General features: G+C 43.7%; 1 protein-coding gene across 2 annotated transcripts in view; it reads right to left on the reverse strand.

Annotated features, from left to right (window-relative positions):
* Positions 1 to 1,869: 1,869 nt before the first annotated feature.
* katnal1 (katanin p60 subunit A-like 1) overlaps positions 1,870 to 12,474 on the reverse strand; it is a 19,114-nt gene continuing 8,509 nt past the window's right edge. Inside the window, exons 7-11 of one of the 2 annotated variants that reach the window (XM_042311620.1) lie at positions 7,193 to 7,351; positions 5,911 to 6,037; positions 5,504 to 5,638; positions 4,630 to 4,756; positions 1,870 to 2,186 (exon numbers count right to left, since the gene is read on the reverse strand). In XM_042311620.1, coding sequence (XP_042167554.1) covers positions 1,988 to 2,186; positions 4,630 to 4,756; positions 5,504 to 5,638; positions 5,911 to 6,037; positions 7,193 to 7,351 — 747 coding nt within the window. In that variant the 3' untranslated portion in view covers positions 1,870 to 1,987. The remainder of the gene's footprint in view (positions 2,187 to 4,629; positions 4,757 to 5,503; positions 5,639 to 5,910; positions 6,038 to 7,192; positions 7,352 to 12,474) is intronic. The other variant, XM_042311621.1, reaches the window with a different exon arrangement.

Consider the following 12,474-nt stretch of genomic DNA (forward strand, 5'->3'; position numbering starts at 1 on the left):
AACACAACATGTAAAGTGTTGGTCCCATGTTTCATGGGCTGAAATAAAAAGATCCCTAAATGTTCCATACGCACAAAAAGCTTATTCTCTCTCTTTGTTTTCATCCCTGTTAGTGAGCATTTCTGCTTTGCCAAGATAATCCATCCACCTGACAGGTGTGGCATATCAAGAAGCTGATTTAACAGCATGATCATTACACAGGTGCACCTTGTGCTGGGAACAATAAAAGGCCACTCTAAAATTGCAGTTTTGTAACAACACAAAGCCACAGATTTTGAGGGAGCGTGCAATTGGCACGCTTACTGCAGGAATGTCCACCAGAGCTGTTGCTAGATATTTTAATGTTCATTTCTCTACTATAAGCTGCCTCCAACGTCATTTTAGAGATTTGGCAGTATATCCAAGTGGTCCCACAGACCACATGTATGGCGTTGTGTGGGCGAGCGGTTTACTGATGTCAACGATGTGAACAGAGTGCCCCATGGGTATGATGAGATCCTGAGGCTCATTGTTGTGCCATTAATCGACCGCCATCACCTCATGTTTCAGCATGATCTGTATACAATTTCTGGAGGCTGAAAATGTCCCAGTTCTTCCGTAGCCTGCATACTCACCAGACATCTCACCCATTGAGCATGTTTGGGATGCTCTGGATTGACATGTACGACAGCGTGTTCCAGTTGCAGCTAATATCAAGCAACTTCGCACAGCTATTGAAGAGGAATAGGACAACATTCCACAGGCCACAATCAACAGCCTGATCAACTCTATGCAAAGGAGATGTGTCGCGCTGCCTGAGGCAAATGGTGGTCACACCAGATACTGACTGGTTCTGATCCACGCCCCTACTTTTTTAAAAGATATCTGTGATGTCTATCTGTATTCCCAGCCATGTGAAATCCACGTACTAGGGCTTAATGAATTTATTTAAATGGACTGATTTCCTTATATGAACTGTAACTCTGTAAAATCTTTGAAATTGTTGCGTGTTGCGTTTAGATTTTTGTTCAGTGTATTATCTACATTTCCAGACACTGTGATAGCTAGGTGGTCAAACGAACAGCTGAACCATTCAACCAACCTGTTCAGATCCATTTCATCTCCTGGTGAATGTGTGTGGTGGTTAGTGTCTGTAGGTGTCCATTCAAGTATCAGTCCAAGGCGTCTGTGAAGAGTTTCACAGACTGCATCCAAAATGGCACCCTATTCCCTATATAGTGCCCTACTTTTGACCTGACCCCTAGTGCACTATATAGGGTATAGGGTGCCATTTTAGATGCAGTGACAGACTCCATCTCCACAGACACAGAGGCATAGTGAGTGGAGGGAGGGATGGATGGACCAACAGATACAGCGGAAGACAAGGAGATGAAGAGCCAAGGAGAAGGAGACGAAGAGAGGAAGCATCTTTAGACTATTGAGATGTACCCTTTAAAATCTCAGCCAAACACTCCAGTCCATTCGTCTCCGCTTTACACACTTCCATCCTCTTGGCTCACACTCTTGTCCTCTAGTTCTTCACCAGTCACAACCTCCTCTAGTTCCTCTCCACTTCACATACATGGCTCTTTCTCCTGGTCCTCTCCCACTCCAATCCCCACTGGTCCTCTCACACTCTGCTCTCCCTCTCCAATCCCCACTGGTCCTCTCCCACTCCAATCCCCACTGGTCCTCTCACACTCTGCTCTCCCTCTCCAATCCCCACTGGTCCTCTCCCACTCCAATCCCCACTGGTCCTCTCACACTCTGCTCTCCCTCTCCAATCCCCACTGGTCCTCTCCCTCTCCAATCCCCACTGGTCCTCTCACACTCTGCTCTCCCTCTCCAATCCCCACTGGTCCTCTCCCTCTCCAATCCCCACTGGTCCTCTCCCCCTCCAATCCCCACTGGTCCTCTCCACTGGTCCTCTCCCCCTCCAATCCCCACTGGTCCTTTCCCACTCTGCTCTTACAGTCCTTTCTTCCACTCCTGATGCTGTGTCCTCTCTCTAGACAGATCCAAACTCCTCCATCCAGGCCTGGTACTTCTCCAAGTCGGCAGCGGAGACAGACTTGGAGATCTTCTTCAAGGTGATTGTGAAGTCGTCCATGGTGACAGGCATCTGAAGCTCTTCTTTAGACAGAGCTCTGATCTCCTCTGGAGAGAGGCCCTGGATACGCCGACGCATAGCCATCATAGACGCATCTCTGTGGGGGCAGACACACATGGCACACTCAGAGACAGAGACAGTTTATTTAACGGGAGATGCGTTCTTCATACAGAACACACAACAACCTGGATACGGTGCCTTCGGAAAGTATTCAGAACCCTTTGACTTTTTTCACATTTTGTTACGTTACATCCTTATTAAATATTATTAAATTGTTTTTTTGCCCTCATCAATCAAGCCAAAATTCTGCATTATACAAAGGAAAAACAGTTTTTTTTTAGAAATGTTTGGACCTTTGGCAGCGATTACAGCAGTCTTCATGGTATTGACGCTACAAGCTTGGCACACCTGTATTTGAGGGGTTTCTCCCATTCTTCTCTGCAGATCCTTTCAAGCTCTGTCCGGTTGAATGGGGAGTGTCGCTGCACAGGTATTTTCAGGTCTCTCCAGAGATGTTAGATCAGGTTCAAGTCCGGGCTCTGGCTGGGCCACTCAAGGACATTCAGAGAGTTGTCTCGAAGCCACTCCTGGGTTGTCTTGGCTGTGTGCTTAGGGTTGTTGTCCTGTTGGAAGGTGAACATTTGTCCCAGTCTGAGGTCCTGAGCGCTCTGGAGCAGGTTTTCATTAAGGATCTCTGATCAGCTTTCTCTCAATCTTGACTAGTCTCTCAGTCCTTGCCGTTGAAAAACATCCCTACAGCATGATGCTGCCACCACCATGTTTCACCGTGAGGATGGTGCCAGGTTTCCTCCAGATGTGACGCTTGGCATTCAGGTCACAGAGTTCAATCTTGGTTTCATCAGACCAGAGAATCTTGTTTCTCATGGTCCGAGTCCTTTAGGTGCCTTTAGGCAAACTCCAAACCTTTTACTGAGGAGTGGCTTCCGTCTGGCCATTCTACCATAAAGGCCTGATTGGTGGAGTGCTGCAGAGAGGATTGTCCTTCTGGAAGATTCTCCCATCTCCACAGAGGAAGTCTGGAGCTCTGTCAGAGTGACCATCAGGTTCTTGGTCTCCTCCCTTCTCCCCCGATTGCTCAGTTTGTCCGTGCAGCCAGCTCTGGGAAGAGTATTGGTGTTTCCAAACTTCTTCCATTTGAGAATGATAGACGCCACTGTGTTGTTGGGGACCTTCAATACTGCAGAAATGTTTTGGTTCCCTTCCCCAGATCTGTGTCTCGACACAATCTTGTCTCGGAGCTCTACGGACAATTCCATCGACCTCATGGCTTGGTTTTTGCTCTGACATGCACTGTCAACTGTAGGACATTATATAGACAGGTGTGTGCCTTTCCAAATCATGTCCAATCAGTTGAATTTACCACAGGTGGACTCCAATTAAGTTGTAGAAACAGGATGATCAATGGAAACAAGATACACCTGAGCTCAATTTCAAGTCTCATAGCAAAGGGTATGAATACTTATGTAAATAAGGTATTTTATTTTTAAACCACGTGTAGAAATGTCTAAAAACCTGTTTTTGGTTTGTCATTATGGGGTATTGTGTTTTTTTTTTATTGATGAGTAATTGTTTTTTTAAAAGACATTTTAGAATAAGGCTGTAACGTAACAAAATGTGGATCACATCAAGGGGTCTTAATACTCTCCGAATGTACGCATAACTAAAATGTAATGCACACATCTAATGGGTCACATACAGAAGCCTGACCTCCTGAGGACACATTGTTGTCCCTCTCTCCCTCTCTCGCCCCCCACTCTCCCTCTGTGGACTCAACTCTCTCTGTTATATAAAGGGTGTGTTCAGGGGATGCCCCTGGCCAAGAGCCATGACTGTGACCTTAGCTCCCACACACAATGCCACGACTAGTCACGACTCACAAGGGTCAGGCATGGGAACAGTCTCTCAAGAACACTAAAAATGAATTACCATTCAAAATCCGATTTTCCCTAACCTGTAACCCTAACCCTTTAAGCTAACACTAAACTTAACCTTGAACCTAACCACTAACCCCTTACCCTAAACTTAACCCTAACCACTAACCCCTTACCCTAAACTTAACCCTAACCCCTTATCCTAAACTTAACCCTAGCCACTAACCCCTTACCCTGAACTTCACCCTAACCACTAACCCCTTACCCTAAACTTAACCCTAACCCCTTACCCTAAACTTAACCCTAACCACAAACCCCTTACCCTAAACTTAACCCTAACCACTAACCCCTTACCCTAAACTTAACCCTAACCACTAACCCCTTACCCTAAACTTAGCCCTAACCACTAACCCCTTACCCTAAACTTAACCCTAACCACTAACCCCTTACCCTAAACTTAACCCTAACCACTAACCCCTTACCCTAAACTTAACCCTAAACACTAACCCCTTACCCTAAACTTAACCCTAACCACTAACCCTAACCTCCATAGCTTTTGTCCACATGGGTATATGGGCAATGTCCCCACGATGGATAATTTTCCTTGTTTTACTGGCCTAAAGTCCCCCAAAATGATCAAAGCTAGACCTGCAGACGTTGGTGATGTCAGCTCCAGAGTATCCGTCTATCTTGTCAGCGATGAGAGCCAGGTCCACATCATCAGCCACATCCACCTCCTTTAGACTGATCCCCAGCAGTTCAGCACGACCCACAGCTACACACACACAGGAATGTGGGTTAACAACACACCCTACAGCTAAAGACATACAGGTATAACTGTACAACAATGTGAATATTCTGCACAACAGATACATTTTAAGAATAGGTTAATATGCAAGACATCTGTGTGAAACAGGATCTCCGCATCTTAGGTTCAGGGTAGAGGTTAGGGTTGAAAGGTTAAAGGTCACCTGTAGGCAGGGGGATAGAGATCAGAGGTTAGGTTTAAAAGGTGAGGGGTCGGCCTCCCGGGTGGCGCAGTGGTCTAAGGCACTGCATTGCAGTGCTAGCTGTGCCACCAGAGACTCTGGGTTTTAGCCCAGGCTCTGTCGCAGCCGGCGGCGACCGGGAGGTCCATGGGGCGACGCACAATTGGCCTAGCGTCGTCCGGGTTAGGGAGGGTTTGGTCGGTAGGGATATCCTTGTCTCATCACGCACTAGCGGAAGGCCGGGAGCAATGCACGCTAACCAGGTCGCCAGGTGCACGGTGTTTCCTCCGACACATTGGTGCGGCTGGCATCCAGGTTGGATGCACGCTGTGTTAAGAAGCAGTGCGGCTTGGTTGGGTTGTGTTTCGGAGGACGCATGGCTTTCGACCTTCGTCTCTCCAGAGCCCATACGGGAGTTGTAGCAATGAGACAAGATAGTAACTACTAAACAATTGGATACCACGAAATTGGGGAGAAAAAGGGGTAAAAATTTAATTTAAAAAAAATAAAAAAGGTGAGGGGTCAGAGGTCACCTGTAGGCAGTGGGATGTAGATTCTCTTCTCCAGTCGTCTCCGTAGTGCCTCGTCGATGTCCCAGGGGAAGTTAGTAGCAGCCAGAACCATCACCATCTTAGAGGGATCGTCATTCTCTGAAGCTCCCCCCACACCTGGACAACAACAATGGTACAGTCAGATAGCTCTCCCTACATCTGGACAACAATGGTACAGTCAGATAGCTCTCTCTACATCTGGACAACAACGGTACAGTCAGATAGCTCTCCCTACATCTGGACAACAATGGTACAGTCAGATACTTTTCCCCAAAAACACACCTCAGCAGCCGAGCTAGAAACAACATATTCAGAAATCAGTGAACTCTCTCGCTTTCTCCCTCTGCCCCACTATCTCCTTCTTCCTCTCTCCCTCGAACTTCTCTCACCGTCCATCTGTACCAGTATTTCTGACTTGACTCTGCGGCTGGCTTCGTGTTCGTCCGACTTCCCTCGACTCCCACAAATGGAGTCTATCTCATCTATGAAGATGGTGGTCGGGGCATAGAACCTCGCCTGGACACAATGGAGAGAAAAGGTTCATTAAAAAAAACGGTTAATTGAGTATTCCCCAGGAACCAGACATATTTTCAACCAAAGACATATTTTCAACCAAAGACATATTTACAACCAAACAGAGATATTTACAACCACACAAAGATATTTTCAACCACACAGAGATATTTACAACCACACAGAGATATTTACAACCACACAGAGATATTTTCAACCACACAGAGATATTTACAACCACACAGAGATATTTTCAACCAAACAGAGATATTTACAACCAAACAGAGATATTTTCAACCAAACAGAGATATTTACAACCACACAGAGATATTTACAACCACACAGAGATATTTACAACCACACAGAGATATTTTCAACCACACAGAGATATTTACAACCAAACAGAGATATTTACAACCAAACAGAGATATTTACAACCAAACAGAGATATTTTCAACCAAACAGAGATATTTTCAACCACACAGAGATATTTTCAACGTCTTTTCAACAACAAAAAAACATGCTCATAATAGTCTCTTCTATTAAAACATACCTTTCTATCTTTTATATCTCTATGTCAACATTTTGTAGAACATGGTACTGAAGAACGTTATTTAAAAAGCACAAAAACACACCCAGACCCACCTCTTCCTATAAGCAGACCTGTAGGGCCCCGTGGATTCTACGGCATAGGTAGGTAAGGTAGTCTAGTCAGCAATATAAACCTTGTAATAGGTAAGGTAGTCTAGTCAGCTATATAAACCTTGTAGTAGGCCTTATCATCACCATATTACTGACCTGGCACGCAGGGGCATGTGCTCAGGGGCCCTGACCTCCAGGGGGCCCCCCTATTGACTTTGTTGGTCAAAATCATACAGATGTCATATGAACATGACAAAACATGTAGAATTGCTGGGAATTTACTTTAACACTGCCCAAAAAAAGAATCCGCTGCTAAGAGAGCACCAAAACGTTATACCTGCGAGGTGGAGGTATAGGTACCTATTCTCACTTAGGTCCTCCGAAGGTCTAGAGGCGGCACTGCCCACATCATACACTCTCCAACCCAGAACCAAATGAAAATGTGAGAGCTGGCCTCAGACAGTTCCTCGTTTGGTTTTTCGTCCGTCATAAGAGACCACACACACAAAGACTCACCATCTCAAAGAGCAGGCGAACCAGTTTCTCAGACTCTCCTCTGTATTTGGAGGTGAGTGTGGAGGAGGATACGTTGAAGAAGGTGGTGCCACACTCTGTAGCCACGGCTTTAGCCAGCATGGTCTTTCCTGTCCCTGGTGGGCCCACCATCAACACACCCTGGTAGAGAGAGAGAGAGAGAGAGAGAGAGAGAGAGAGAGAGAAAGAGAGAGAGAGAGACACCATATATTGTATACAGAGGGGTCACGCTGACAGTAAGCCAATCTTTTCAAAACTACATGAATTTCTACTGTACAACATCATCACTTACATGCCTGAGTGGTGTATGACAGACCAGCCTCTGAATATCCATACATACATGTCAACATTCAAAACAGTTCACTGTATTCATTCACTCCCATGTAAGAAACCATGCATTTCTACACTACATGGTCTCCGTGTGACGTATGTGTTTGGTTGTGACAATGAGATACCAATGAAATATTGGCCCCCTTAATCACGTGATTGGGTCTGAGGGCAAGGGCTCTAAATTAAAGTTTTCCATTGGTAGCACAGGTGCTCCTAACTTTAAAAAGTTAGGAGCACCACATAAAACGTACCAAAGTGTTGGTCAGTGTTTCCCAAGGGACAACTTGAATAGATGTTACATTTAGACAAAATGTTTTGAATAGGTTGATTCAGAACATGACATTGTACAAATAACATGCTGATCTACACCATACACTACCAGTGGTAGCAACCTGTTTTCCAGCTAACATTTATTTTGTCCTAGCTAGTGCATTTAGCTAAATGGCATTTAGCTAACCAGCTAGCTAGTTAGCGATATGCATTATGTTAGGCCCTTGCCAGGTTCCTTATATTTGTATTTATTATGGATCCCCATTAGGTGTTGGCAAGGAAGCAGCTACTCTTCCTGGGGTCCAGCAACATTAAGGCAGTTATATACAATTTAAAAAATATTACATGACATTACACTTTTCACAATACATTAATACATATCAGCAATACAAAATCCATGTGTAGATGTGTGTCTTATCATGTTTATGTGTGTGTAGAGTGTGTCTTATCATGTTTATGTGTGTGTAGAGTGTGTCTTATCATGTTTATGTGTGTGTAGAGTATGTGTCTTATCATGTTTATGTGTGTGTAGAGTATGTGTCTTATCATGTTTATGTGTGTGTAGATGTGTGTCTTATCATGTTTATGTGTGTGTAGAGTATGTGTCTTATCATGTTTATGTGTGTGTAGAGTATGTGTCTTATCATGTTTATGTGTGTGTAGATGTGTGTCTTATCATGTTTATGTGTGTGTAGAGTATGTGTCTTATCATGTTTATGTGTGTAGATGTATGTGTCTTATCATGTTTATGTGTGTGTAGAGTATGTGTCTTATCATGTTTATGTGTGTAGATGTGTGTCTTATCATGTTTATGTGTGTGTAGAGTATGTGTCTTATCATGTTTATGTGTGTGTAGATGTGTGTCTTATCATGTTTATGTGTGTCTGTGTCTCTTCACATTCCCCACTGATCCATAAGGTGTATTTTTATCATTTCAAAAAAATCTGATTCTACTGCTTTTATCAGTTACCTGATGTGGAATTGAGATCCATGCAGTCATGGCTCTATGTAGTACTGTGCGCCTCCCATAGTCTGTTCTGGACTTGGGGACTGTGAAGAGACCTCTGGTGACATGTCTTGTGGGGTATGAATGGGTGTCCTAGTTGTGTGCCAGTAGTTTAAACAGACACCATGGTGCATTCAGCAAGTCAACACTTCTTATACAAACAAGTAGTGGTGAAGTCAATCTCTCCTCCAGTCAATCTCTCCTCCACTTTGAGCCATGAGAGACTTACAGTGGCAAGAAAAAGTATGTGAACCCTTTGGAAATACCTGGATTTCTACATAAATGGGTCATAAAATTTGATGTGATCTTCATCTTGGCCACAACAATAAAATCATATTTTATTGGTCACATACACATGGTTAGCAGATGTTATTGCGAGTGTAGTGAAATGCTTATGCTTCTAGATCTGACAGTGCAGCAGTATCTAACAGGTAATATCTATCAATTCCACAACAAAACCTAATATAAACTATCTAGTAAAGGAATGGTATGAAAATATATAAGTATAAAATATATGGCTGAGCAGTGACAGAGCGGCCAAGATGCACTAGATAGTGAAGGATACAATATATAGTATATACAGTGCCTTGCGAAAGTATTCGGCCCCCTTGAACTTTGCGACCTTTTGCCACATTTCAGGTTTCAAACATAAAGATATAAAACTGTATTTTTTTGTGAAGAATCAACAACAAGTGGGACACAATCATGAAGTGGAACGACATTTATTGGATATTTCAAACTTTTTTAACAAATCAAAAACTGAAAAATTGGGCGTGCAAAATTATTCAGCCCCTTTACTTTCAGTGCAGCAAACTCTCTCCAGAAGTTCAGTGAGGATCTCTGAATGATCCAATGTTGACCTAAATGACTAATGATGATAAATACAATCCACCTGTGTGTAATCAAGTCTCCGTATAAATGCACCTGCACTGTGATAGTCTCAGAGGTCCGTTAAAAGCACAGAGAGCATCATGAAGAACAAGGAACACACCAGGCAGGTCCGAGATACTGTTGTGAAGAAGTTTAAAGCCGGATTTGGATACAGAAATATTTCCCAAGCTTTAAACATCCCAAGGAGCACTGTGCAAGCGATACTATTGAAATGGAAGGAGTATCAGACCACTGCAAATCTACCAAGACCTGGCCGTCCCTCTAAACTTTCAGCTCATACAAGGAGAAGACTGATCAGAGATGCAGCCAAGAGGCCCATGATCACTCTGGATGAACTGCAGAGATCTACAGCTGAGGTGGGAGACTCTGTCCATAGGACAACAATCAGTCGTATATTGCACAAATCTGGCCTTTATGGAAGTGTTGTTTAAAAAAAAAAAGTGTTGAAAAAGTGTTGTTTAAAGTTTGCCACAGCAGGGACAGGGAAGATGGTTTCTTCAGCAGGGACAGGGAAGATGGTTAAAATTGATGGGAAGATGGATGGAGCCAAATACAGGACCATTCTGGAAGAACCTGATGGAGTCTGCAAAAGACCTGAGACTGGGACAGAGATTTGTCTTCCAACAAGACAATGATCCAAAACATAAAGCAAAATCTACAATGGAATGGTTCAAAAATAAACATATCCAGGTGTTAGAATGGCCAAGTCAAAGTCCAGACCTGAATCCAATCGAGAATCTGTGGAAAGAACTGAAAACTGCTGTTCACAAATGCTCTCCATCCAACCTCACTGAGCTCGAGCTGTTTTCCAATTTTTCAGTTTTTGATTTGTTAAAAAAGTTTGAAATATCCAATAAATGTCGTTCCACTTCATGATTGTGTCCCACTTGTTGATTCTTCACAAAAAAATACAGTTTTATATCTTTATGTTTGAAGCCTGAAATGTGGCAAAAGGTCGCAAAGTTCAAGGGGGCCGAATACTTTCGCAAGGCACTGTATTAAAGTGGCCAATGATATCAAGTCTTTTTGCCTTCCTGTGACATCGAGTGTTGGAGGTGTCCTGGAGGGCAGGTAGTTTGCCCCCGGTGATGCGTTGCTCAGACCGCACTACCCTCTGGAGAGCCGTGTGGTTGTGGGCGGTGCAGTTGCCGTACCAGGCGGTGATACAACCCGACAGTATGCTCTCAATTGTGCACCTGTAAAAGTTAGGGAGGATTTTTTCGGTGACAAGCCACATTTTTTTCAGCCTCCTGAGGTTGAAGAGGTGCTGTTGCGCCTTCTTCACCACACTGTCTGTGCGTAGACCATTTCAGTTTGTCGATGATATGTACACAGAGGAACTTAAAACTTTCCACCTTCTCCACTGCTGTCCTGTCGATGTGGATAGGAGGGTGCTCCCTTTGTTGTTTTCTGATGTCCACGACAAATAGACAAACACTAATTTACTAATAACAAACATTTATATGTTTTCATGTCTTTATTGAACACTTTGTGTAAACATTCACAGTGCAGGGTGGGAAAAGTATGTGAACCCTTGGATTTAATAACTGGTTGACCCTCCTATGGCAGCAATAACCTCAACCAAACGTTTTCTGTAGTTGCGGATCAGACCTGCACAACAATCAGGAGGAATTTTGGACCATTCCTCTTTATAAAACTGTTTCAGTTCAGCAATATTCTTGGGATGTCTGGTGTGAACAGCTCGAGGTCATGCCACAGCATCTCAATCGGGTTGAGGTCAGGACTCTGACTGGGCCACTCCAGAAGGTCTATTTTCTTCTATTGAAGCCATTCGGTTGTTGATTTACTTCTGTGTTTTGGGTCGTTGTTCTATTGCGTCATCTAACTTCTGTTGAGCTTCAATTGGCCTGACAGATAGCCTAACATTCGCCTGCAAAATCTCTTGATCAACTGAAAAATGAATTCCTCAGTTTATGATAGCAAGCTGTCCAGGCCCTGAGGCAGCCCCAAACCATGATGACTCTCCACCATACTTTACAGTTGGGATGAGATTTTGATGTTGGTGTACTGTGCCTTTTTTTCACCACAAATAGTGTTGTGTGTTCCTTCCAAAAAACTCAACTGTAGTTTCATCTTTCCACTGAATATTTTGCCAGGAGCGCTGTGGAACATCGAGGTGCACTTTTGCAAACTTCAGACGTGACGCAATGCTTTTTTTGGACAGCAGTGGCTTCCTCCATGGTGTCCTCCCATGAACACCATTCTTGTTTAGTGTTTTATGTATCATAGACTCGTCAACTGAGATGTTAGCATGTTCCAGAGATTTCTGTAAGTCTTTAGCTGACACTCTAGGATTCTTCTTAACCTCGTTGAGCGTTCTGCGCTGTGCTCTTGTAGTCATCTTTGCAGGACGGTTACTCCTAAGGAGAGTAGCAACAGTGATGAACTTTCTCCATTTCTCTTACCGTGGACTGACAAACGTCAAGGCTTTGAGATACTTTTGTAACCCTTTCCAGCTTTATGCAAGTCAACAATTCTTCATCTTGGGTCTTCTGAGATCTCTTTTGTTCTAGGCATGGCTCACATCAGGCAATCCTTCTTGTGAATAGCAAACTCAAATTTTGTGAGTGTTTTTATGGAGCAGGGCAGCTATCACCGACATCTCTAATCTCGTCTCATCGATTGGACTCTAGGTTAGTTGACTCCGGACTCCAATTAGCTTTTGGAGAAGTGATTAGCCTAGGGGTTCACATACTTTGTCCAACCTACATTGTGAATGTTTAAATTATGTATTCAAAATAGACAA

The sequence above is a fragment of the Oncorhynchus tshawytscha genome, linkage group LG33, assembly GCF_018296145.1.
Source record: "Oncorhynchus tshawytscha isolate Ot180627B linkage group LG33, Otsh_v2.0, whole genome shotgun sequence".
Classification (NCBI taxonomy): domain Eukaryota; kingdom Metazoa; phylum Chordata; class Actinopteri; order Salmoniformes; family Salmonidae; genus Oncorhynchus; species Oncorhynchus tshawytscha.